The sequence below is a fragment of the Myotis davidii genome, unplaced genomic scaffold (assembly GCF_000327345.1).
Source record: "Myotis davidii unplaced genomic scaffold, ASM32734v1 scaffold37, whole genome shotgun sequence".
In the NCBI taxonomy this organism is placed as follows: Eukaryota; Metazoa; Chordata; class Mammalia; order Chiroptera; family Vespertilionidae; genus Myotis; species Myotis davidii.
In genome coordinates this window covers 2435061-2462633 of record NW_006289395.1, presented here as the reverse complement: position 1 = coordinate 2462633, position 27573 = coordinate 2435061, and the positions used below count along the sequence as shown (strand labels likewise).

At 53.2% G+C, this 27573-nt stretch overlaps 1 protein-coding gene across 4 annotated transcripts in view; it reads left to right on the top strand.

Annotated features, from left to right (window-relative positions):
* The window catches only part of GAS7 (growth arrest specific 7), a 133764-nt gene that overhangs the window by 38941 nt on the left and 67250 nt on the right, over positions 1–27573 (top strand). For 3 of the 4 annotated variants that reach the window (XM_006761684.2, XM_015562594.1, XM_015562592.1), the window contains exon 2: positions 10825–10945. In XM_006761684.2, coding sequence (XP_006761747.1) covers positions 10834–10945 — 112 coding nt within the window. In that variant the 5' untranslated portion in view covers positions 10825–10833. Of the gene's footprint in view, positions 1–4776; positions 4944–10824; positions 10946–27573 lie in introns of those variants that run through there. The other variant, XM_006761683.2, reaches the window with a different exon arrangement.

Genomic DNA, 27573 nt, shown 5'->3' with positions numbered 1-27573 from the left:
GATGGTGGCGGCAGTGGCCATAATGGAAATAATGGATGCTGTCCTGAGACTCGGGTAGACCTTCCTGCTCCTGGAAGGTAGCCACCACCTTCTTTGGGAAGTGGGCCCTCTCATCAGCCTAGATCTCCGTGAGCACCGCCCTGAGGCTCTGGCAGCTGGAGAGGTTCAGTTTCCATGGGAAGGCTCGTCCATGTCCACACCTCCCTCCGGAACACTCTTCCCCACTCGGCTTCTGATGGGGCCCGAACCGGTGCCAGAGAAGGTGACGGTGCTCGTCAACCAGGCACAGCCACTGATGGGCGCAGTTCACCTCCTAGAAAGTTCACAGCACAGCTTCCCAGCCAGCGGTCAGGGCACATCTAAGTCGTCCCCAGGGCAGGGCCTGGGACTCTGCATTTATAATCAGCTCCAAGGCTGCTCACGCGGGGACACACCTGAAAGATGGCAGTAAAGGCCCCAGACCGATCAGCCAGGACCTGGGGGGCTTTGGGGGCGTGTGGGAAGAGGAATTCACAGAGAAGATGGACACTAGGAACATTCAGGGAGCGGGGAGGGCCCGGGGCAAGGCTCCTGGCAGAGTGGGTCAGGCAGACTCGGAGGTGTGTGGGTTTGGGTGTGGGCGGTCGGCACTGTGCCCACGCGTAAGAGGACTGTGATCGGGGTGCAGGGCGCGTGGTGGACCACGGTGAGCGGTGGAAGCCCGGCACCCGGGCGGGGAGGCAGGTCCCAGGCGTTCGGGCCTGGGCAGTGCTCCAGGGACAGGCTGATGCCTCTGAATCCCGTGTCTACCCCTGATTGTGACTTTGCCTGGAGACCATCTGGTCCAACTTCTGTATTTTCAAGATGAGGAAATTGAGGCCAAGCCGCAGAAATGGGGTGGGTTGCTCAAGATCTGACAGCAAGAAAGCCCAGCCCAGCCCTTGCAGTCGTGTGCGGGTCACAGAGCGAGGGGTCCCGAGCTTGGGAGCAAGGCCTCGTGCTCACCACGTCTAAGCCCACCCGCGGCAGAGGCCCAAAGGTGCGGCTGAGTTGGGTTGGAAGGGATGGTACTGACTTGGGGAAACTGTTCCAGCATCAGCCTCAGTCTCCCTCTGGTGTGCGTGGCTCAGAACCAGCTAGGTCTCACTGGGGCCGGGTCTGCAGTCAGAAATCCTGGCTGGCATCACCTGGCGCACGGGCATGCGTGTGTCTGGCTGAGAAGACGTGTGCCCTGGTTTTCCTTGGTGCCCTCCGCCCGCCCCAGGCGACCGCAGAGCTGGGCAGCGGGATTGCAGCCCCATCAGCCACCCCGGTGCCCTAATGAGCTCAGCGTCTTTCTAAAGGGCACCGGCCCCAGAGGAAGCCTGCCCTTACCCCCAGGGCTTCTGTGGGCGGCAGCTGCTCACTGGCCCTTGAAGTTCCTGGCAGGCCGCTCTGCGCGTTACCGCCTATGACAGCTGAGCTAGCAACTTTCAGCTCCCTCTTCACTTTCCTTCTTCAGTTAGTTTTGAATGAAACGGGATGTTTGATAAACTCGTTTACAGGGTTTTCTTCAGAGGTGTAGCCAGGTTAGAAAGTGTCAGAAACATGGCATAGGGCATGATGGGGTTTTACATCTTAATATGAAAGGAAGGCTGGGAAGGGCTTCACTAGTAGTTCTTTTTCTCCGCTCCCCTCCGTACACCCCCAACCAAGTGTTCCCAGGCTTTCTGTCTGCAAAGAAATTGGCCCAGGAGTCACCTGGAGGGGCCCTCACGCTACGAGGAGCTTCCTAGGGAGGTGACCTGCTATTGGTGGTGACCGATGGTGGCCGAACCCCAAAATGTCCTTCAAAGGCATTCTCTGGGGACATAAACTGGTGGAGAGGGTCTGGGAGGCATTTGGAGATTCCTCAGGGCGACAGAAGGCACCGAGCTCCAGCCCCGCTCCTTCCTGGGACAGAAGGGACATTTCAGCCCCAGAGGCCAGAGCAGCGGCTGGCGGCAAGGCAGCTCTGAGCTGTACCCTCCGTGGTCAGTGTCTCGGCTGGGGCCTGTGTTCAATGCCTTCCATTCCTGTTCAGTCTTCACTGGCGTCTCGGACAGCGTTTCTTCCTCCAGCTGAGTCAGATTTGGTTGACTACATAAAACCATCGCCAGCCCCCAAGAGCTTGGGGGAAACATGTCACATAAAACAAAGTCATGGGTGACGGACATTTACGTTCCTGTCATTTCTGGGTCACCTCTTCTGCGTGTGTGATTGCTGCTTTTGTACGCTTGCACTTGTCCTTTAAATGTCTTGCCATTTCCCCTGTGGTGGCTTTGGTCTCTGTGACGAAAGACGGTCCGAAGGTGGCGGAATGCCGGTGTTTGAGGTCAGGCGTCCCCGGTTTTACAGATGAGGAAACGGCCAGAGAGGCACAGGCCTTAAATCACAGCGTGGAGTCGGGGACACGGTCTCTGTGCCCTGGCCTGCGGGCTTCCACGATGCTTCTGCGGCCCGAGGAGCAGGTAGGCTCCCAGGGGCCCTGTGATGTGTATCTGCCGGGAAGGGGTGGGAGGAGAGGGGCCAGGCTTCCCGGGCAGCCGTGAGGAAGTTGAATGATTGGGTAGAAGGTCTGTTAATCACAGGTGTGGGCAAAGTCACTCGGAAGTAGTAACAGGCGGAAGGGACCGCCTTGCCCTTCAAGCTGCAAAACTTCAGGATCAGACGGGCCTTAGACATGCAGCAAAACGTAGGGCCTTTCTCTGGGGTTCCCCAAGCCCTCGCAGGCCAAGGTGAGGAAGCAGCCGCAGCTTCCCAGGTGACCCCTGGAACTGTTTGTATTTCGGGAGCACCTGTGGGAACCCCCTTCCCCTGAGTGGCCTTAAAGAGCCATGAGGCCTTCGGGCACCTGCTCCAAACCCCCGTCATCGGCAGGAGTGACCGTGATATTTGGTGGCACGATCCTGCTCTTTGGCCAAAGCTGAGGCTCTGAGGTGGGCGCCTCTCAGATCCGTCATGCTGTGTGGTCCCACTGGGCAGATGCCACCAGCTAAAGCCCCAGCCCGTTCCGTCCGAGAAGTTTGCTGACTGCCAGAGGTCTTCATTTCTACACTGTTTACTTTGGAACTCTGTAATCGGCCCTTCTCTCTTGTATCTATATGGCAGGTGCAATGATAATAAAACCTCTTTCCTCCAGTGTCGGAGGATTAAGCGCTCACGCAGGAGTGTGTGTAAAGCCGGCGTGGAAGCCATTTCCTACAGGATCGCTTCCTTCCCACCCTCTGCTGTGTGTCCCTCACACACTTCAGGTCGTGGAATGGCTCCTGCACCAAGAGCAGCCGCCCAACTCTTCCTTGCAATTCCCAGAGTCGTTCGCAAACTCTTCCTGGATCCTTGCCCCTCTGCAGACCTCGTCTGGCAGCTTAGCGGGCTGTCCTGGGAGGGCTGACTTCCTCCGGCCTTGCAGGGGCTTCACTGTGATTGTGTTCATCAAAATTCCTGGGTAACCAGATCACTCCATTCCTCTTTAGGATCAGAAAATAGAGTGCATTGTTCTGTGTCCTCTCCTGCCCAGTCCTGACAACAGGCCCAGCTCAGACCCGAGTTGATGGACTTGCAGATGGGTGGGCAGGGTGGCTGGGACCTCCCTGAGACTCCCGGGAGCTCGACACGTGTGCAGGCTCAAAGGGGTTCGGCCTCACGCCCGTGGCTGGCAGTGCTGTGGGTGCTGGGAGGAAACTCCCATGGCACTGATGCCCACCTCTTGTCATGGGTGCCAGTGACATCACAGCATAAGGCTTCCATGTTGGATATCCATTCAGTCAGAGCCCCCCTCCACCCCCCAGAGCTGGGATTTGCTCACAGTGGGGCACGCACATTGCTGGGACGGCCATTCCCTGTCTACTTGTTTGGTGAGATCGCTTCTTTAAACCCGTTTAAAGGCCAGTTACTACCACAATCCCAGCTTCCATCCATCCATCCATCCATCCACCCAGCCACCCAATATTCTGGGTATACTATGTGGAGACTCTGTTGTGTGGCTACTTCTCCTCCCTCTGGCCAGGTCTCCAAATCTCTCACCCTTCGAAAAGCATGAAGATGCTGCCAGCATCCATCCTCTCCCCACCAGCCTGTAACACCACCTGCAGGGATATGCTTCCCAGGATGCACTGCGCCATTGCCATGGTGCCCTACCTCCTCCCCAGCCATTTGCTGTGAGCCGCTCCCTCTGAATGGAAAAGCTCCAGAGCTGGAGAGAACAGGATTTTCGCCTCTGAGGCAGGGGAGAGGCACCCTGAGGCTGCGCATCGCCGTGGGAGGTGCGGCCCTGCTTCATGCGTTGGTCTTAACCTGTAGCCTGAGGAGATGGCCTTCCCTTGGGTAGCGGTTCCCAGCTCTGTGTAGGCATCGCTCCACCCTCAATCGGTGTCCAGCAGAAAGGTGTGGAGTGGGCCTGGCTCTCCTTGGTCTTTGTGGCGGCTCCCTCGCAGCCCCTGTCATTAACTGGGTGACTCCCTGTGAGTGACGGTGGAGCCCACTCCTGGCACTGGGTCTAGGACCCCTCAGGGTCACTAGTTACCAACCAGTTCTCAGGGGCTGAGGCCTTCCAGGCCCACCCAGCCTGCCCTGGCCGGTTCTGGGTGTCCAGCTGGCCGTGTGGCTGTGGAAGGGAGAACTTGCTGGCGAGTCCTTTATGGAGCAGCCTTCAAGCGCTGCCAATCACGGCACCGGGCTCATTAGCAGTCATTGCCATGGCAACGGGTCTGCCAGAAAGTGGCTTGTTAGGCAGACAACTTCAGACATGTTATATATAGATCTGGGAGTGGGGGTGTGGAGCCCAGTGGGTATGACTTTCTTTAGAGCTTCTATTGCTTCTGGGTTTGGGGTGTGAGAAGACGTGGAATGGGGGACCTTAAAAAAGTCTGATCTGGCTGCAAAATCAAGTGTCTGACGACCACCCGTTAACATCGCCAGGTAGCGTTTGCTCACACCTGCCAGAGGTAAGCATCCGGTGCTCCCGGAAACCTCCTGCGGGGCAGGCGTCCCGGGTTGAACTTGCAGAGGCTGTGAGGAGCTAAGTGTGAGGGCTGCACAGACGGGAGGCTGCAGGGGCAAGATGGAATCTCTCTGAAAAGAACCTATTTGAAAGGTTTGGACTAGGGGATAGGACTCTTTTTATGCATAAGTAGCCATGTAGCTAAACACTGCCCTTTCATAAATTGTGCTTATTAAAATGCAATGCTCCCAGTTTCCATTTCAGCAGCAAGGCTTTCTCTTAGTTGCGCCTCTAAAGCCGCAAACCAGTCTCTTCCGAGGTCAGCGAGCGTAGGCTCCCCTAGGATGCGTGTTCAAAGGTGGCTTTCGAGGCTCCAGGTTTTGGTGGTTGGATCAGGGCTCTGGAATCTGCACTTTAGCCCACACCCCAGGGAATGACGGTTGGCCCCGGGGACCACACTTTGAGAAACACTGCTGTAGGGCAATCTCTTTTCATATGTGGGTGACTTCTCTTTGCTTGCAGGCTCACCCCCCTCTCCCCCAAGGGGGAGTCCGTAGCCATCATTAAAAGGACAGTTTCTTTCGATATGTTGACTTAAATAATGAGACAGGGAAGCCAGCCTGCATCCGGGGAACGTGACTGCTCGGATGTGGGTGGTGATATTTCTGGAGGTCTCCTGGGGAGGCACGTGCAGGCTCGGAGGTGCGACCGGCAGGAGCGTCAGGGCCGAGTTGTCATCCTTCTTGGGTGGGAGCTAGATGCCAGGTGGCCAGGTGAAGAAATGGGGTTGATTCTGGGGAGATGGACTGGGAGTAGCCTGGATTTAGGGAGCTGGATGGCAGCATCTAGAACAAAGCTACTATTTTTAAAGTTTGGTTTTATCATTTAATTAGCTGCACAACATGGGGCATGTTATTAAATTCTCTGAATCCCGGATTTCTCATTTTAAAATGGAAAAAATGGCATGTATGTGCCAGGCTTGTTGTAAAGATTAGCGCTAAGTACCCCAGTCCTTGGCTCACTTAGAGACATGTAGCAAGTGATCAAAGCCATTACCAATGGCAGAAATGGGGTCTGAGTGAAGGCCTTCCTTTAAAATATACTTGTATGTGTGTGTGTGTGTGTGTGTGTGTGTGTGTGTGTGTGTGTGTGTGTGTGTGTGTGTGTGTGTGTGTGTGTGTGTGTGTGTGTTTATTGATCTTAGAGAGCGGGAAAGGGAGAGGGAGAGAGAGAGAGAGATAGAAACATCAATAGCCTGCCTCCTACATGCCCTCTACTGGGGATCGAGCCCACAACCCAAGCTCGACCAGGAATCGAACCGGCGACCTCTTGGTGCTTGGGGTGAGGCCAATCAACTGAACCACACCGGCCTGGCCAGACATTTCTTGAGTACCTATTAGACTAGGGCAGTGGTCAGCAAACTCATTAGTCAACAGAGCCAAATATCAACAGTATAATGATTGAAATTTCTTTTGAGAGCCAAATTTTTTAAACTTAAACTATATAGGTAGGTACATTGTTATTAACTTAATTAGGGTCTTCCTAAGGCTTAGGAAGAGCCACACTCAAGGGGCCAAAGAGCCGCATGTGGCTTGCAGCCGCAGTTTGCCAACCATGGGACTAGGGTTCTGACGTGGTCTCGAAACCTTCTGATAAAATAGGGTGTGTGTGTGCGTACACATGCATCCATTGTGGGGGCAGAAGATCCTGTTTAATTCAGATTTTCAGAGGATGGGTTTCCACATGTACCTGGGCAGGCTGTTCACTGAACAAGGGGGCCCAGGTGAGGGGCCTAGGGAGGCCGAGACCCAGCCTTGCCCCCTGGGGACGGCCCATCCAGGGGAAAAGGCGGCATTTCCTGACTCCCACAGAGCCGTCCTGGGACTCGGGCTAAGCATCCCCGGGCTGAGCAAAGCATCCTCATCTCTGCCCACTCCACTCCCTCCGCCCCTGCTCCTTGTGGTAGGACCCGCGCTACCCCTGCTTTCCGTGCCTGTTCCCATGGGAAAGAGCTGACAGAGTGGAAGGGGAGAAGCCAGAGGACTAAGGAAGGGAAGGGAAGGCTTTAACTTGGAAGGAAACTAATTAGAAGAGTAAGTTGGCAGAGACCTTAATTATCGGGTAGTTGCTCCGCTGTATCCTTTCGGTGGCTCTGGGGCCGCCCTCCCAGGAGCCTGGGCTTCCACCACCACGAGGGGGGAGGGAAGGCTGGGGGTTTGGCCTCTTACACAAAAGCCTGCAGATTGGGAGGCCGACTCCTGCCTCGTCTACCTCTTTCTAAAATCGTTTTTATTGAGGTAAAATACACCTCACATAAACTGAATCATCAGTGACATTTAGAACAGTCACAGTTTTGTGCAACCACTGCCACTGTCTAGTTCCAAAACGTTTTCATCAAACAAAAAAGGAAACCCTGCCCCCCTCTGCACCCCTGCGGCCCCTGGCCACCCCTCATCTGCTTTCTGTCTATGGGTTTTCCTGTTCTGGACATTTGATATAAAGGAATCATCCCAGAACTTGGCCTGCTGCGTCTAGCTCATGTCCCATGCGTGATTTCAGGGCCCATCCATGTTGCAGCGTGCATCGGCCCTTCATTCCTTTTAATGGCCGAGCGTTGTTGTTTGTGCGGTTACATCATCACAGTGCATTTATCCGTTCATCGGTTAATGGCCACTTGCCTTGTTTCCACCCTTTGGTGATTGCGGATAATGTGGAACAGGGTGTACAGGTGTCTGGGCGCTGCTTCACTTCTCTGGGCGCGGGGGGGGGGGGGGGTTGTCTCCACATCTTTTGGCTCCTGGCTGTTGCAATCCAGCCAACAGGATAACTTCCTTTTGGGAGAGGGAGAGGCAGTGCTGGGGGCCTTGGGGGATGGAGGCGGAGAGCTGTCAGCTGGCGGGCAGAGCGGGGACCCCTGGCCGTTCCAGGGGCCGGGGCGGTGTGGAGACCACCTTTCCCACGTTGGCCAAATTAGGAAATTGGCCTGGGTGCCCTCCTCCCTCCACTCAGCACCCCTGGCCCTTCCTGGCTCAGTTTCAGGGGTGCCTCCCTGGCAGGCACTTTCCATAGCGTGCAGGGCGGTGGGTCCCACATGTCCCAGATGGGGAGGCCTCGGGCAATATGGCACCCGCCTGGTCATCAGTGTCCTCAGATGTCAACCAGAGCTCTGAGCCCTCACACTTATTTATGTAAATAAGAGAAAAGCACGTGCTCTTGTGGGTTTGGGCTGGGGTCGTCACCTCACAGGTGGGACACAGGGTCAGAGGCTAGGTCCGCTCACTCCAGCAGCCCAGCTAAGGGGAGTCCTTCTCGCTGCCCGCCCTTTCCCCGAAGCCAGCAGCGGTGGTGACCGCCCCAGCAGGCCCGTGTTAAGCCGGTCGTCTTGGAAACAGAAAGCTGGGGGAAGCGACTGCTACTGGTGGCATGTTAGACGCAGTGATGGGGAGGGTGGGGCGAACTTCACGCCACAGGAGGCAGAGGTCTCACTCGCATCCAGACGGCCCCCCTTCCCCTGGAGACCCCCGTCTCCTGAGTATTCTTGGTGACAAGCACTTTCCCAGGCGCGGAGTTTCTTACTGTCGGTCTCCACAGTGTGTGCCACGCTGGGCTAACATCGTCCCCCGTCTCACAGATGCCGAAGGAGGGCGGCCGGTGTGTCATTTCCCCGGGCTGCTCAGTGGCTAAGTCCGACTGAGCCCAGGCTGGAGGGTGGGTTCACTTTGCTGCTGGGTCTTTCTCTCTCTCTCTCTCTCTCTCTCTCTCTCCCCTCTGGGTCCCTGCAGTCTCGTTCTGCCCGTGCCAGTCTCTGCCCTTGCAGAATGCATTCTCTTTCACAATTTCCCACTTCCTCCCAGCTTACCCGACAAGCCCCAGTCCGGTCTTCCCTTAGATGCTGTGCCTCAGGCAGAAGCAATTTAGTTCTAGACCATTTCTTTCTTCGGTCAAGCCCCCTGACCTCCCTGTTCCTGTTTACTCCCAACCCCACAGAGCCAACATGTGTGTCTCCTGTACTGTGGGTATTTCACACACACACGCACACACACTCACACTCACACACTCTCACTCACACTCTCACTGTACTCATCCTCAGGCTATTTGTCTTGCATATATTTTGACCATCTTCCAACCTGGAGAGGCCCGAGCAGTGTCTGGAGGCCCCGGTAAGCGTGCCCAGGTGTGTGCTGGGGCTCCGCGGACATGCTGTGCCGGCGAGGAGGCTGCCTGCCCGGCGGCGGTCCGTCCCTCTGGCACCTGGCGGTCTGGAAGCCACAGAGGCGCTGCGGGTCAACAGGTGTGGGAGACAGAAGCGTTCAGGGCACAGGGGAAGGTTTTTCATTAAACTGTGAAACTTCATAATGAAACAGACAGGGAGGACCAGGGGGAGCCGTGCTCACTCGCAGTCCCTGGAGCAGCGGGGATTGATCTGATCCCCGATCCCCACCGAGGGCGTGCAGGGCTCCCCAGGAAACGGAAGTGCGGGCTCTGCAGTCTGCAGAAAGCTCAGCAGTTTGGGAGCCGTGTCTGTGTTGCTCACTTGCCAGCTAGTAAGCCGTGGTCATCAGTGACCCAAAACTGCCTCGTAGACATGGCTGGGGATGCCGGTGACATTTAGGAGCTGGTTAGTTTTAGTATTTCTGAACAGGGTCCGGCTTCGCTGAGAAAATCATGGCTCCCATCCTGCTGTGGCTAGAATATGGTCTTTATCCATTTATTTCTCCGCAAGGCACAGAAATTATGTGAGCTAATTTGGGCCCTTTTCTTAGGTTTAAGTGTTCTTTAACTAACAACTTTTATTTATTTTTTTGTTGTTAATTCTCACGTGGGGATATTTTCTCCATTGCTTTTCAGAGAGAGTGGAAGGAAGGGAGGGAGAAAGACAGGAAGAGAGAGAGAAAGAGAGAGAGGAACATTGATGTGAGAAAGACTGGTTGCCTCCCACATGGGCCCTGACCAAGGGCAGGGAGCAAACTTGCAACTTAGGTACGTGCCCTTGCCCAGGAATCGAACCTGTGACTCTTTGGTGCCCAGGCCGTCGCTCTAACCACTGAGCACCACTGGCCAGAGCTGATAACTTTTATTTTTGCGTTTACTGAAGAAAATCTAGATGGAAGAGTTAAGCAAAAAGAAGGGAAGACAAGCTGCCCATAATCCCACCGGGAAGCACCTGCTGTAGCTTCTGTGTCTCTACTAGTTTCTCTCTGTTCTCCCTGTTGCTCTCTGATTATTTTAGGAAAAGCTCCGGGCGTGTGGTTACGGGAATTAAGCTGCAGATAAGTGCATGTGGTGAAAGGGCATCCGGGGTTGTCTCAGACTCCAGTTCTCCTCGCAGGGTGATTTGGGCACTTGGGGAAAACCCACTTCGCTCTTCGATTCATGGCGGTGTTGTAGAAGGTTCCACAGCTCGCTCTGCTGAGGCTTGCATGGATGGTTTCCGGTAGCTTCCCCAGCAGGCCCTGGCCTCATCTGCGTCTGCGGCTGTGCTCACCTGTGCTCGGTGCTCCCTGAGATGTCAGGCTGCAGCGTCCACACGGGAGTGTGGGGAGCGGCACCTCCCACCCCGTGAAAGTGCCTCACCCCCGAGCATGGCTTTGTAGGGGCTAACAGAGGAGAAAGCCCAGGGTTAGCTGAGCGCACTTCCCTCTGTCCTGGGGGGAACCTGTCCCCCCTGCGGTGGCTCTGAGGCAGCAGGCGCTCCTCACACCTCCCGCTCAGACAACCGCCAAACTCACACAAGCGCGGCCTGTGACCTCCCTTAGGGGGGCCTGTGGGCCACACATCCTCAACGCCGAGCTGTTCCAGGGTGACTTCATCTGCCCTGACTTCCTGGTTGAAAAACGGCTGCACAAATGCCAGACGCGTGTGACCTTTCCTTTCCTCCTCCACAGAAGCCTGGGATGGTCCCCCCTCCGCCGGGAGAGGAGAGCCAGAGCTTCGTGCTGCCCCCCGGCTGGCAGAGCTACCTGTCCCCCCAGGGCCGGCGCTACTATGTCAACACGACCACCAATGGTGAGTCCCGCTCAGGAGTGGCCTGCGCCAGCCCCGGGCCCCTGTCTCTCCGAGAGCCAGGCTTTCTCCTCCCGCCTGGTTTTTATTTTCTTCAGAAGCTGACCTGAGAGATGGCTCTCCCCACAGTGCTGGGCGGCGGGGGTCTGAGCCTGGATGGGGAAGCCTGCCCTTCAAGGCCAGGGTCCTCCTCGGACCCTTACAGCCACTCGGGCGTGTTTGCTGAACGGAACCTCTAATTGGGATGGAGAGAGGTTGTGGTCTGCAGCTAGTTTGAATCAGGGCGAGCGCTTGAGCTGTGTGCGCTGTCTTGGGGTCTGAATGTACTAAATGACGCAGGAGTTCCCAGGCAGGCATCGCAAGATCTACGCCCCCCCTGACTTCCCCACCACGCCTCCTGCTCTCACCAGGATCATCGCACTGCCTGAGTCTTGGCATGTTCCTTGGGAAATGCTGGGGCTACATATGGATGGTTTATTCTAGCAGATAGCGGGTTCCGTGTGCATCTCCGAGTGGAGGTGGGACCGCACCTCCATGCCCCCAGCTATTAGGGACTTCCCAGGCCTTCATAGTGACTCCAGGATCCCGGGATGCCGACTGCAGCGTAAAGGAGGAGTGGCAGGTTACTCCAGCCAGCTGAGCAGAGTAGTGTTGCAGGCCTGCGGGCCTGGGCCTGGCAAAGCAAAGCCAGCTAACAGCTCTGCCCTTGGCATGACGCCCCCGGGAAACTGCCACAGGGGAACAAAGGTTAGAAATGGAGAGTTAGGCTTGGTAGGAATCATAGACGTGTGTGCCAAGGCAGAACCTGAAACCTACGGGGGGCTCAGTCTTGGCTTCTCTCTTCCCTCGGCTGACAGCCGCCTCTTCCCACCCCCAGGACCACCCGTAGGGCTGCTGACTGAGATCCACTCAGAGGGTCCCGGTGGCAGGAGAGCCAGCCGTGGTGAGAGGGAGCAGCAGAGAAGGCGGCTGGCCGCTGACAGTGTGGTCACGCCCCCGGGCACCCTGGCCCTCCGTGGGCTCGGGAGGGGTGTTCTGGTTGAGTAGGTAACCAGGGTTTCTAGGAAAAGGGAAGTAGGACTAATTCTGACCATTCTAATCTTACGCTTCCTCAAAGCAGACATGAGCAGCTTGGCAGTTATCAGACTTTGAAGTGTCAGAGGAAAGTGTGTTTTGGGCAGCTCCCCAAAATGCAGAAACCGGACCATATGACCCTGAGATCATCAAGCATTGGGATCTGGGGGGAGGGGGTGGAGGGAAGGGCGTCCTAAAATCAGCCTTTGCGTGTGTGTTTTGAATTAGAGAATAGCAGCCCTAACCGGGTTGGCTCAGTGGATAGAGCGTTGGCCTATGGACTGAAGGGTCCCAGGTTCGATTCCGGTCAAGGGCACATGCCTGGTTGTGGGCTCGATCCCCAGCAGGAGGCATGCAGGAGTTAGCCGATCGATGATTCTCTCTCATCATTGATGTTTCTATCTCTCTCTCCCTCTCCCTTCCTCTCTGAAATCAATAAAATTAGAGAAAAATGTATTCTCAGCAAAAACTGCAGTGAGTGCAAAAGTATTTAAAATAAAAAATTTAAATCCCTGGTCCAGTTCCCTATTTATCACATATTCTTCCAGATATTCATATTTTCTCACCTTCTATCTAAACATATGTACAGCTAGTCTTTCTAAAAGATTGGAAAAACGATCCATGTTGTTTTGTAAACTTCTTTGACAGTGTACTGTGGACATCTTTCTATACTTGTACATTTTAGCCTAACCCATTTTTAAAGATAGCTGTGTAGTAGTCCATTGCTAGTGTATGACATTAGTTTAACTAGCCCTTCTTTATTAAGGGGATATTTAAGTCCCATTTTACATTAACAAACAGTGTCTGGCAGCTTTTTTCTGAGGCCCAGATGTTAGCATATGCCACCGGGTCAGCACTTCTGTGAGTTCTGGGATATAGTGATTGCAAGAGACTGTAGGCCAGGGTTCAGTAAACTTTTTCTGTAAAGGTAGTATATCTTTTAGGCCTTGAGGCTCATATAATCTCTATCACAGCCCCCCAGCTCTACCACTATCATGCTAAAGCAGCCGTAGACAGTACAGAAACCAAGGGGTGAGGCTGTGTTCCAATAAAGCCTTATTTATGGACACTGATGTGTGAATTTCAAAAACTGAAATAGTCTTCGTTTTAACCATTTCAAAATGTGAAAGACGATGTTAGTTTAGGAGCCACAGGCTGTATGACAGCAGGGTGGGCTGGGGTTGGCCGCAGGTCCAGTTGGCTGCCCACCCCACTGTGGTCTCTGTCATCTGCAGTAGGAATGGCCTGTCTTCCCCTCCTCTTCCTTCTCTCATGTGCTCAGGGTAATCCTGGCTCCCTGGTCCCACATTCTAGACACAGGCCAGTTTTATCCACTCATTGTTTAATTCATTCTTCAATGTTTGATTGAATTGTTCACTCAGCAGACACTCGCTCAGTGGGCCTCAGATCTGCTCCAGGCATAGTGTGAATGCTGGGATATGATAAGAATCAGTCCCTGCCCTCTAAGTGTTTCTTCTTATAGTGGAAACAGAAGTTAAATGAATACGTATTTGATAACCATTCTGAGCAGGACCTTGAAGGGGAAGCCCAGGGTGTTTTGAGAGCAAATTCATTTGAGACCCTGGAGATCAGGGAAGGCTTCCTGGAGGAGGAGGTACCCTTCAGCTCAGATGGGGAGGATGAGGAAAGGGCTGCCAATGGAAATGCCCTCCTGATAGCAAAGAGTTAGTCATGTTTGGGGGGATTGTCTATAGACCGTGAACATCATGTTAAGGACTCTGCTCCTTATCTAAGGCAGTGGTTCTCAACCTGTGGGTCGCGACCCCTCTGGGGGGTCGAATGACCCTTTCACAAGGGTCGCCTAAGACCATCGGAAAACACATACATAATTACATATTGTTTTTGTGATTAATCACTATGCTTTAATTATGTTCAATTCGTAATAATGAAAATACATCCTGCGTATCAGATATTTACATGACGATTCATAACAGTAGCAAAATTACAGTTAGGAAGTAGCAACAAAAATAATTTTATGGTTGGGGGTCCCCCCAACATGAGGAACTCTATTAAAGGGTCGCAGCGTTACGAAGGTTGAGAACCACTGGCCTAAGGGGATGGGAGGCCTGCCTCTCTGGTCCTCTGGACCCTCTCTTAGGTAGTTTTGTTTGGCTGTTGGGCTGCTGTTTAAGTTGCTGGATCTGCCTGCCTTTCTGCAGAAAGGGACCTATTAGAATAGCTGCTTGCTCTTCTCACACTTGCGTTATCTGACCTCCTGACACTTGTCACCTCGAGCTGGGCCCGCTGTATCCAGCTTTCTGCCCTGACTCAGGCAAGCACCACTGCCCAGGAGGCAGATGCCACCAGGACCCCACTCTAAGCCGCCCGGCCATTCCTCTCTTCTCATCTTTCCCAAGTACTCCGTCTCCCCTAATCCCTAATCAGTTCTTTCGCAGAGGCTGCTTGGGCACAATAGGCGTCGGTCCCCGTTTTGGTACCGCATGCAGATAGGAGTTTAAAGCCCAGTTTACATCTGTATTGCCAGGCTCTGGCGAATCCGCTTCTTTCCAGTCCACTTGGGACTTTATGGGCAGGATTGTCACGGCGCTTGTCTGGGCTGAGGGGATACAAAATCCAAAGAGAGGCCGTCTCCGCCTTCACAGATCGCAGTTCTCATGGCGTCAGACACACAGACACCAACAGGCGCTGTGGGTGTTCACATGGGAATCTAGGGCTCAGGGAAGGGAGCTGTCAACTTCCTCTGGGTATCAATCAAGCCTTCCAGGAGGGGGCGCTGGAGTCGGGGATCCATGCTGAGGTCTCTGCATGCACAAAGGCAAGGCCGCAAGGAGAGGCTGATGTGTTTGGGAAGGAGCAGAGAAGTGAGAGAGGGGCTTAGGGGTCTGAGCCATGAAAGACCCCCTGAGGCCCTTGGAGGCCTTGGGACTTGGCCCTGTGGGCAGTGGAGACTGTGGTAGGATCCAGAGCCGTGTGTAACAGGATCAGGACATCGTGGGAAGACGGCTTGTGCAGCCGAGGGAAGGGTTTAAGACAGCGAGCACAGAGCCTGACAGACTAAATGAGAAGAGAAGTAATGAGGTCAGCTCCGTGTGCACCGCTGGCCGGAGAGGAGGAGGGGGGATCTGTCAGGGGGGATGCTCCAAGTCAGGGCACGGAGAGCGCTCGGACGCCTCCGAGTCTTCTGCCTCGTGCGCCATAACCATGCAATGAGGACAGGGGATGGGACCGGGGATAGGGGGGCGGTGGGAGGGTGGAGGGGCGGGCAGGGCAGGGGAGCGGGTTTAGGAGAAAGAAGGTGAATCCACATAGAGCATGTTCCTTGGGGGACATTCGGGAGAGATGGCGAGCATATGTTTGGATGGATGGGTCTGTGACTCAGGGGACATCTGGGCCAGTGGTGGGGACCTGGGGACTCTGTGGGTGCACCGCTTGGCAAGCAGAGAGCAGAATGGATTTCACCCCTACATCCCGCTTGGCCTGACGCTGCGGTACAGTGACCAACCTGCACAACCGCAGGTGGCCACCCAGAATTTGCATTTCAGCATCTGAGAAGTGACATCATGGGATCGCAGGTCACCCAAGGCAGCCCCAGGGGAGAGCCCTGCAGAGCAGACCGGAAGGCAGGGTCGCGGAGACTGCAAAATTGTCAGACGTGCGAAATCCAGGAGAGGGCGATGGCAGGAAAGGCAAGGGAGCGACGGCTGTCAGCCAGGGGCAGTCAGACAGACAGACAGGCAGACAGGCTGAAATACGGATCAGATTCACAGTGGGGGGCTAGTTAAATCACTGGGGAAGGCATAGGCTATTTAGCAGATAGTGTTGGGCCAGGTGGCTAACAGGAAGTTCCAGTGGGTACGTTAACGTAATAACGTTCTTGTTTTCAGTAAGGCCATCACGCATGCTTTTTATGAGACTTTGGGAAGTCCCTGTGCCCCCTGTTGCTCCATGCTGTGGCTCTCCAGAGCGTGTCGTCATACAGGGCGGCCCTGAGCTCAGGCCAAAACCCTGGGTAGGGGTTCGGCCCTCAGGACATTGCTTGTCCTCCACTGTTTCAGAAACTGCTTCAGTTCTCACCAAAAGTTGACTCAATGGCCAAAAACTTGGGATTGTGTTTAGTTCTTAGATAGTGAGCTGTTATCAGTAGGCTGTCCTGTCCAGGGACCTGAACTGGTGTTGGGGTGGGGCAGGGGGACTACTATTTGCACAACAGATGATCCCTTGTCAAGAGATGTAGTAGAACGTTATTTGTTCCATTCATAATTGGAAGGCCAGATACGCACATGTAATCACTCAACAGTGATATGGTTGTAGCTGTTCAGGTTTTCTTTTTGGAGAGATGCTGCTAGACATTGTTTAGGATATATTTTACCATTTGGACATTACAGGCCAGTAATGAAGGCCAAGGTTAGTTTTGTTTATTAATCTATGAATCACGATTTTACCTCTTTCCTATTAGTCTTTGTGCACTTCAAATCCAGTGGTTGTATTTATTTTATCTGGGCCTTTCATTTCTGAAGAAAGAAGGTTATTTGAGGGGTAAGTCATAGTTCTCTTTCTCTAGAGAGCAGAGCCTGAGGCAAAAATTAAGCGTTAATGTCTCATTTCGGAGGTGTGCGCCCTGAGCAGTAAGAGCCAGTGAGAGAGGAGATGAAGGGAGATGCCCGAGCACTGGTGGGTGTGGCTAGTGAACTGCAGAGCCCCAGCGGGTCCCTCCGCCAGTGCACTCCCTCTCGGAAAGGGTGAGAGTCCAGGGAGAGCAGGGGTGTTCAATCTGCTCACCCCCCCCCTCATCTCCTATTTCCCACTGGCCAAGCTCTCCCCTTGCAGATCTCTTTCCTCACGCTTTTGGATTGTCCCACCTGACCCCCAGCAAACTCTCAGAAAGCCTGACTCCACCCCCACATAGTGATGTTTTATCCAAGGTCATGGTGAAGGTCAGTGGGGCGCGGGTGAGGTATCAACCAAAACAGGAGGAGGCGGGTGGTGAGCATAGGGAGGCCCAATGCCCGTGTCCTCATGCAGAGACGCCTGTAGAACTGCGCGCGGTGGTGTACACCCCTCTCCCCTGTCAGACCTCCATGAATTGATAGCTCATGGGGGTCCAGCTGCCAATGACTTTTAATCATCGAACAGAGGAGTTGGCAGGGTATAGCCCTTGGGCCAAGGGCAGCCTGTAGCTTATTTTTATAAATGCATTTTTGTTGGAACACACCGTGTTCTTGCGTTTACACATGGTTTAAGGTTGTCCTGGCATGACGATGGCAGAGTTGAAACCACGTGACTCGCAAAGCCAAAAATATTTACTCTCTGTCTCTTGAAAGAAAAAGTTTGGGGACTCCTGGTCTAACAAATAGAATCGTTCTTTTTACACAGGAGGAAATGGAGTCCTCCGTCTGGTAAAGACTAAGTCACCTGGCCATTCATATGCCAGGATATGCCTGGGCCCCCAGTCTTCTAATGTTTGATATGTTGGCCTCATCATTTAGGAGGATGGGCATTGGGGGGCGGGGCGGGGGGTGGTGACTTACTTAGCAGCAGGGGAGCTGAGTCCATAGATTAGTAGAAAAATTGTCTGAAGTAACACTTATTTTTAAGGGAAACTTAACTATCCTGTTAGAGTATCAGCTGGAACCCAGGAGAGCTGGGAATTGTTTTTAAGCTCTTTTGACAAAGAATCCATATGTGTAAATGTTTTATTATGTTTGTGAGTGCAAGTTTGGAGGATTAAGCCAGGATTTTAGCTTTGGGGTTTGTTTGCCAAATAGTTGGTTGTTTTCTTGATTTCTTGTTTTAATTTTTCATTAAATGAGTAGATTCCCATTTAAGTTTATTACACCAGGAGCTAATGTGAGTTTCTGGATCAGTTTCCCATAGAGCACTTTTAAAAGCATTCTTGGAGCTTTTCTTTGTTACAAATAATTGGATACTTTCCTAGCTCCCAGGATGGAGCAGCCCTGATAATTCCATTAATAAAAGTTGCCATGAGAAACGTCTACGCCCAAAAAACATCGATTTAGTTTCTTCTGTCCATCTGTGTTGCACAAACGTGAGACTAAAAAGATGCTTTCACTTGGCAGGTTTGGTTGATTGAAGTGTGTGCGTGTGCGTGTGTGTGCGTGTGCGTGCAGTCATGAACTTTGCTTATTTTGGCTTGATTTTTTTCTCTAATGGACTCTGAGTGGAAAGCTGTTAGACCTTACAGCTTACTATTAATCTCTTCTGTTTGGGTCTTGTGTTTTCTCCCAGAGATTCCACTTTGATTTGTAGTGTGAAGTTAACGCTTGAGTGCACAACACACCCCCCGTTTCTCACCAGTTTTTAAGACCGATAATCTCTTGGAATCTTGGCAAATGCCAAGTGGGTTAGAGAGTCGCTCTCACTGCCAGGAAGTTGAGGATCCATAAAAGTCAAAAGACAAAGACAGCAAAGTATTTTATCGTTGGCTGTATTCTAAAAAGCTGTTACTTTGAAAATGACTGCTTTTGAACTTTCCTCATTGTCCGGTGGGTGGAGTCACTGATAAGCAGCAAATGGCTTAGATATGAAGTGAAACAAAAAGAATGTGGAATGGGACCCAGCAGTTCCACTCCTAGATATATACCCGAGAGAACTGAAAACATCCATGCACACAAAACCTATATATGAGCCCTGACCGGTTTGGCTCACTGGATAGAGCGTCGGCCTGCAGACTGAAGGGTCCCAGGTTCGATTCCGGTCAAGGGCATGTACCTTGGTTGCGGGCACATCCCCAGCAGCTGTTGATGTTTCTCTCTCATCGATGTTTCTACCTCTCTATCCCTCTCCCTTCCTCTCTGTGAAAAATCAACAAAATATATTTTAAGAAAACACACAAAACAAACCTATATATGAATGCTCACGGCAGCATTAATCATAATGGCCATAAACAGCGTAAGTGTCCATCAGCCGTTGACTGGAAAACAAAATGTGGACCATCCCGGCAACAGGACCTCAGCCATAGAACGGAATGAAGCTCTAACACATGCTACAGCACGGACGGACCTTGGAAACATCGTGCTAAGTGAAAGAAGCTAGACACAAAGCCACATATTGTACGCTTCCCTTTATGTGAAATGCCTAGAATAGGCAAATCCGTAGACTCAGAAAGTAGATTAGTTTCCAGGGACTGGGGAAGGGGTGAATAAGAGTGACTGCTAAGAGGTAGGAGGTTTCTTTTTGAGGGAATAAGAATGTTCTAAAATTATATAGTGGTGATAGTTGTATGAATTGTGAAATATACCAAAAGTCACTGTATTGTGTGCTTTTATTTTTAATATATTTTTATTGATTTTAAAGAAGAAGGGAGAGGGAGAGAGAGATAGAAACATCAATGATGGGAGGGAATCACTGATCGGCTGCCTCCAGCACGCCCCACACTGGGAATTGAGCCTGCAGCCTGGGCATGTGCCCTGACGGGGAGTTGAACCTTGACCTCCTGGTTCACAGGTCAATGCTCAACCACTGAGCCACACCAGCTGGGCCCGGCAGTTCCATTTTTAATGTTTTTAGGAAACTCCACGCCGTTTTCCATAGTGGCTGCACCAGTCTGCATTCTCACCAGCACTGTGCTAGGACTCCTTTTTCTCCACATCCTTGCCATCACTTGTTGTTTGTTGATTTATTGGTAGTAGAAAAATTTGTGCTCCGTGGTTGATGCGAACCCGTAGATTGGAAAGGCGACTGTAGTTTCTAGTCTTTATTCCTACCTGTATAATTGAATGTATGGCAGGTTTTATAATTTCAAAGCTTCTGAATCAATAGTTCTTTTTATAAACCTCAGCATTTTTGCTATTTTAAAAACACCCGTGGCCCAGCAGGTGGGGGGTCAGTGGTTGAGCATCAACCTGTGAACCAGGAGGTCAAGGTTCGATTCCCCGTCAGGGCACATGCCCAGGTTGCAGGCTCAATTCCCAGTGTGGGGTGTGCTGGAGGCAGCCGATCAATGATTCTCTCTCATCATTGATGTGTCTGTCTCTCTCTCCCTCTCCCTTCCTCTCTGAAATCAATAAAAATATTTTTATTTAAAAATTTTAAAAACACACACAAAAAAACACCTGTGGACTCTGGTTTCAACTTTGTTTCTGGCTGAGGGTAAGTCAGAGAGGTTGGGGCTCATGCTAATTTTATGTTCCTACTCTGCGTAGCACTCTGACATGGGGACAAAATGAACACCATCCTGCCTTCGAGCCACTCAGCGTCCACTGAGACCATCCAGCCTCGATGGGGAGTGATCATTCTTCTCCCACCTTTCTCTCCCCGGAGATTTCACCTCCACTTGGTTGGGAAGTGTGTGCCAGCGGACAGTCTCTGTGTTCTCACCTTCCCTCCCACTGCACAACCCGTAGCTCACTTGTTTCAAGTGGCAGGATCTCTGCGAGTCATTAGATCGACCTGCCGAAACCAGTTTGGCTCAGTGGATAGAGCGTCGGCCTGCGGACTGAAGGGTCCCGGGTTCGATTCTGGTCAAGGGCATGTACCTGGGTTGCGGGCATATCCCCAGTGGGGGATGTGCAGGAGGCGGCTGATCGATGTTTCTCTCTCGTCGATGTTTCTGTCTCTCTGTCTCTCTCTCTTCCTCTCTGTAAAAAATCAATAAAATATATTAAAAAATAAATAAATAAATAAATAGATCGACCAGTATTCTTAGTTAAAAGCCGAACACAGTATAGGATGACTGTGAGTTGGGTGCCCTTCAGAATGACGTTCGCTTGGTTTGCACTCTTTGTAAGCAGTGCTGGTCTCCGATGACTGGATTCTGGGGAAGTGGCATTATGGTGCCTCTGTGTGTGGTGGCAGTGGTGACGGTCAGGGCAGAGTCAGGACCGCCAGGTCCTGGTGGGCTGTCCTGCAAAGAATACGTATAGCGGATGTCCCGTGGTTGGTGGTCTTGAGGCCACAGGCTGTCCGCAGAAGCACCTTATGCTCTGCACACAGTGCTTCACGATGTTCAATCAGTTGCCAACACTGGAATATTGGGAGGTTTTTCACAGATGCCTGAACACTTGTCTTCTCTTGAAAAATCATGAGGTGTGGCCACCCTGGACCCACCAACACCCCTGAACACACCTGAGTGGAGCTGAGAGGGTCGCCACTACCCTGATTTTTCTTATATTCATGCATTCATTTTACATGTCCAGTTCTTGAGGGCATTGACTTTGACCTGTGTTCAGACAGAGCCTCATGGATGTGCACCAAGTATTGCAGGGGAGAATTGGTGTGAGGCACATAGTCAGAAAGATATTTTATAAATGCACCTGAAAATCGGAGATCATGGGACCAGGTAAGAGAATGAAGGGTCCAAGGAGAAGTGGCTAACGTTGGTCCACAGATCTGCAACATCAACTTCAAGAGAAGGACCTTCAAACTCAGCCCTCACGCTGCCTCATTCCCGGAGCTTGGAAATGCAGGAAATTTATACAAGCCTCCAGGGGCTTGTATAAGGCCTGTGTGCGTGTTGCGGGGGCAGGAGCCATGGGAACATGTGGCTACGGCAGGAGGTTAGGGTGGGCAGGGAAGGGCATCTGGGCAGATATAGCCAGTGTAGCTGTTTAAAGGGTTAGGTCCCTTGGAGTCAGTGGAACTCCTAACCTAGATGGGCTGTAGGTTATATTCTGATGAGTGAGTGGGCAGGGGACTTGTGACTTGATTATCAAGCAACAAGTGTTTGCTCAAAGCGCCAGCTCTACTTATGTACATGGATGGCTTCGCGCAGGGGTGGTGGGCAAACAATGCCAAGGGCTGCAGGGCTGCAGAGCGGAGAGCTCCCCGAAGCAGAGAGGGAGTGCCAGGTGGGGCTTTCCTTGTGGGCTGCAGGCAGTTTTCTTTCCTATGCAGCCAGGAGTCATAACACCAACGTGCCCTTCGCCCCTGTGTGGGAGTTTGCCTCCGTGTGTAACGCTGGCGCGCTCTCCTGACGACGAGATCTTTATTATGGAGGGAGGAGCAGGGAGCGGGAGCAGCTCCTTTGTTATTTCGGTCCCAGTTGGATTCCAGAGAAGGCAGCACTCATCCAAGAGGCGTGGGAGGAGGAGAACGGGGTGAGGCGTTAGTCATGCAAGATGCCTGTTTACTGGGAGCCTCTCCCTGGTCGCTGGGTGCTGGGCTGTGCATGGGGCACAGAGACCCCACCCTGCAGGGTCCTGCCCTCCTTGGACAGCTTAATAATGCAGCTCCTGCCCTCTTGCCAGCCGTGGGAGCTGCCTCGCTGTGTGCCCAAAGGCATCCTCAGCCTGAGAAGAAATAGCTCCCTTACCTGGAAGAGGGGAGGATGTTATTAAGTGTCCATCAGGGGAGTGGACTGGAGGGGTCCTGCTCCCCACCCTGGCATTAGCCCTTAGTGGCCCTTGTGGGGACCTAGTGGAAGGCTTGGTGACTGGTGGCTCTTGGCGTGGAAGGTGGGAGCAAAGTTCCAGCTGGTACAGAACATTTTCATCATTTTCACAAGCAGCCTGTCTGTACACGTGTGCTCTGCCAGGATGCCATCTGGCCCCTGGATGCCTTCGGTCCCTGATGTCGGTCTCCTTGGTGCCCCTCTGGGCCCTGCCACGGACCCAAACCTTCTGCAGCTGAAGCCCTCAATCCGTCTGCCTTTTGTTTATCTAGACTTTCCTGCCCCCAAATGAACTCCATGTGTTAGCTCGACGTCCATCCCGGCCTCCTAACGCCCCCGGCCAGATCCAGCCTTTTGCTTCCTGGTATGGGATGAACCATGCACTCCTCCCGCCAAAGATGTCCAAGTCCTGACCCCCAGTCCCTGTGAATGTGACCTTGGATGAAGGGCCTTTGCAGATGAAGTTAAGATGAGGTCGTGCCGGAGCAGGGCGGACGGGCCTGGCCATAGGTGGGGCCCTGACCATAGGGAATTGGCCACAGAGGGAAGACAGTGTGAGGACACGGGAGAATGGCTACGAGCCAAGGACTGGCCAAGGCCCCTGAGGGCCAGGAGAGAGAGGACTGGAACAGATGCTCCCTCACATCCTCAGGAGGAACCACCTGCTAACACCCGCATCTCAGACTCCCGGCTTCCAGAACGGTGACACGATGGCTTTAGTTTGCGGTATTTGGGGGCAGCCCCTGAAAACCAGTGCACTTCCGCGCCCCGGCCCAGCACGCCGCTCGTGGTTCTTTGGACGCTGCCAAGCCAGGCACGTGTGTGTGTTCCCCTAGCTGCCCCGCAGAGGCACAGTCTGTCACTTGCACCTGTGGCACCTGGTCCGAGGGTCAGGCAGCAGCAGCAGCAGGGAAGGTGCCTGCCTTCAGCTTGTCAGCGTCTCTGTGAACGGGGGGTGGGCTCTGCCTTAACACAGCTGCCTGGGTCCCAGGCTCCGGTGGTTCCCAGAGGAAGTGCCGAGCTTTCATCCAAGCTTCAGAAGAGAGGCCCACCTAGCAGGTGGCTGGCAGGTCCTCCTGTGCGGCTCCTGGCAGGTCCCCAAGAGGACGTGGCTGGAGGTGACACCCCCTCTCTGTGCTTCAATAAGTCCCTCCCTCTGTGATTCCCCGTCTCTAAAAGAGGGCACTGGGCCGGCTTTGAAAGCCCTTTCAAGCCCTGTCTCTCCCCGAGGGCCAGACCGTAGTGGCCATGCAGACAGGGCCGCACTCCCTGCCACCACTGGTCTCTGTCCCCGATTGCCGCTGGCTGGGGTGCCCTCTGCTTCTCTGCTCCGTGATCCACCTTGGCATTCAGTGTGGGCGGGGGAGCTGCTTGGCCGGATGGTGGTTTCTGAGCCCGGGGGTTAGGGAGGACTTTTGTTTTCTCTTGCTCCTGTGTGTCTCCCACTGGCTTCTCCAGGCTCTTTCTACTTTTCCTTGGCATTCAGGTGTGGGCGGGGGAGCTGCTTGGCCGGATGGTGGTTTCTGAGCCCGGGGGTTAGGGAGGACTTTTGTTTTCTCTCTTGCTCCTGTGTGTCTCCCACTGGCTTCTCCAGGATCTGTACTACTTTTGTGAGGAGGATGAGAACAATTTCTCTGAAATAGAGGGTGTTCTCTCTTGCTTTCCCTTCCCCAGCGTAGCATCCCATCTGCCTCTGCTCCTCTACAGAAGTGGCCTTGAGTCCTGGGGTCTCTTCCAGGGCTGAGATGCACAAGCCAGAAGCTGAAAGGGCCCTGAGCAAACGTTTCTACGTGGTGTGAGGAGCACCAGGGCTTCTGGGTCACGTGATCTCTGCTTCAGAGGAGGAGTGCGCCAGGCTGGGAGTCTAAGAGACCCCCTCCCTGCCTGCCTCCTTCCGGCCTCACTTCACTTGCTTCCTGCTGCTGGACTATAAATACGATAAGTGTTGGTGGGAGTGGGGACACGACAGAAAAGGGTAGCAGGAGGACAGCGGGGCAGAGCCTTGGGGACGGAGCAGAAAGGGTCAGGGAGCACACGGTGCTTTTGTTCACCACGTCCCCGCCCGGCTGGCTCAAGCCTCGTACACCGAGAGTGGATTCTCATCCCCAGGTGTGCGAATGCAACGTCGTCTCAGCTGGCGGGCTTTTGAGCTGGGGTGGAACCCCCGAGAGGCCTCCATGGCAACCTGAGTGTTTGTGGTTCCGGGGGAACCTCTTCTTTGCTCTCAGAACATCTGCCCTGTTAGGTTCACTCTTCTTTTTTTGGGTCTCTCGGGCCAACTTAAATAGTCACTGTGGTTTCCAGCAGCAACACCTGCTTGGAGGAAATGGCATAAGCAGTGGGTGCTTTGAAGTCAGAGGAATGTGTGGGCTGTTTTCATTGTTGTGCCTTTAAACAAACTTTTTTTTTTAAGGGCTCCACCCTTAACACCTGGAGGAAGGGTGAACTGTTGCAGAGAATTCTGCCCTTCCTTGTCTTCCTCTAGGCCTCTGGTTCTCAAAGTGGGGTTCCCAGACAGCAGCATCAACATCACCTGGGAACTCGTTAGCAAGGCAGGTGCTCAGGCCTCCCAGAGCTGAGAAGCAGAAACTCAGGGCTGGCCCCCACGCCCTGCTCTCCCAGTCCCCTAGGTGGCGCTGATGGGCTCTGAAGCCCACCTGGGAGGCTGCTCTGTAGCTTTCCACCTGCTCCTTAAGGAGGCTTTCAGGCCTCTTTGCTCATGCAATTCCCATGGATTTTATTTCATTCAGCTCCAAATGTGCCTATTTCTTCCCCATTCTATCCGGAATGCCATTCCTCGATGTTTGGGAATAGCTTCTTTTGCCCAGCATTTCTGTACACTTTTTGCGGTGTCGGCCCATGATAAGGGCTCTCCTCTGTGCCTGGGGAGCCGCTGGGGCCCTTTGCACCTGGGGAGCTGGCTGGCCTTCCCCAGGACCCAGCAGTTGGAAGAGCCTCAGCGGCCATCCCTCAGAGAAATGATTATTATTTCTATTTCCCAAAATAACCCCAGCTCTCTCTGACAGCTTTCCTCCGTCTTGTGAAAAGCAACACTCTTAGGGATTCTGAGCTTGGTTCCTAAACGGGAAGTCACACCTTTTACTGGAAAGCCTTCTAAATATGGATCAGCAGTGCAGAGCGATTGAAGTTCATAAATGCTGTTTCTCAGGAAACAAGTCAGAAAGGTGACGCCTGGGTGGGCAACGCCACTTCCTGGGAGAGAAGCTTCCGGGCAGCTGAGCGTGCGATCTCCACGCCGAGGGTATGGAAGCCCCTCCGGGGTATGTGAAGAAGCCACGGTTCAGCTTGTTCACGGAACATCCCAGACACACGCGGGTCTCATGGCCTGGGGGCCGGCGTTGGCCGGGTACGGGGCAGTGCAGTTTGGGGATGTGGACGTGCAGGGGCTGTCTTGCTATAGGAATAGAGCCTACTCAAACAGCTTATGAAAAAGCCATTTTAGGAAGACAGGGTGTCTCAGAGCAGCCCCGCTGCAGAACTGGGAAACCCGGTGTTGAGCTGATCATCCGCCCCATCTCCGGACCTTGTGGTGTCTCATGCCCCCTCTTCTGGGTTTGCTCCAGACATTTATTTAGGTGTTTACTCTGCACACTTGCCTCTTTGCATTAGCAGCTGTTTAGCAGAAAATTGTCACTGACAGTGGGAGCTGCCCACCCCACGTCCTATTCTGTACAGTGTGCACTGGTCCCTACTATGGCTGAGTAGGGATTCCCCTGGATGGGGACATGCTGTGCAGTCCTTCAGGAGTTTTCCACGCGCATACATTTACTTAGGCCTCCCTGGGTGTACCGAGAGCCCGCATGCACTCACACTCACACACTCACTCACACACTCACACACTCACACACTCACACACTCATTTTTTAACTCAGCCACAGGCCATGTGACCGATCATAGTTCTAACAGCTGCTTTGAGCGAGTTGCCCACCCCACGTCCTATTCTGTACAGTGTGCGCTGGTCCCTACTGTGGCTGAGTAGGGATTCCCCTGGGTCCTGATCATGGGTAGTTCTAATTCTTCGTGATGTTTTGTAATTCTGATTGCGATTTTTTGAAGCTCTGTTGTTATAGAGTTTTAAGAATTGACCAGCAGCACATGCTGTGCAGTCCTTCAGGAGTTTTCCACGCACATACATTTACTTAGGCCTCCCTTGGTGTACCAAGAACCCGCGTGCACTCACACTCACACACTCATTTTTTAACTCAGCCACGGGCCATGTGACCGATCATAGTTCTAACAGCTACTTTGAGTGAATCTTCATTCATCAGCACTTAGTGAGCGTCCACTGGGCTCAGGGCCTGGGGGACAGGCAGACTCGGACGGACACAGCCCCTTCCTCCCAGCACGTCTGCAGGAGGAATGGACTTGGAAGCAGGTACTAAGGCTGAGGTGGGAAGGGGTTAGCCAGGCTCCCGGCAGCCTGGCAGCCCCCGAGGACAGCGTGAACGCTGGGAGCCCCAGCTCCTCCCCAGCCTGGTGCCTGCACGGTTAGTGCTCAGAACGTCTGAATGGTGTTGACGGGGAGCACACAGGACCGTGAGGTCACCGGGACTCTCCCAGGTCCCGCCAGCAGGACAATATCCTGTCGCCCTGATCTGTCAGCTCTGTCTACCCCGGACACCTGGGGACAGGACTGCATAAAACTCATCCTTCTTGTCCTAACTCAGGCCTTTGCCCTCCAGGATATAAGATAAGGCTTCGTGAAGGAGGCGGGTCCTGCGCAGCAACCTGCTCCCCCTCCTCCTCCCCCTCCCCCTCCCCTGCCACCCTGTGCCCGCTCACTGGGACCTTCCGGTGCCTTTTCCCTCCTGTCTTCCTCCTCTCTCCTCTTCACCCCCTGTTCTCGGAAAGGCTCTAAGGCAGGGTGGGGAGCCTTTCTTCTGCCCAGGGCCATGCGGATATTTATAACATCATTCTCAGGCCATACAACATTATCAGCTTAAACATTAGCTGCTGTATTTGGTCATTCACTTAATTAACTCACCCCTAATGCCTCAGCAGGGCCAGACCCAGTGATTTCATGGGCCTGATATGGACATTCCCCACCCCTTGCTCTAAATCAGTGGTTCTCAACCTTCTGGCCCTTTAAATACAGTTCCTCATGTTGTGGTGACCCTAACCATAAAATTATTTTCGTTGCTACTTCATAACTGTAATGTTGCTACTGTTATGAATCATAATGTAAATATCTGATATGCAGGATGGT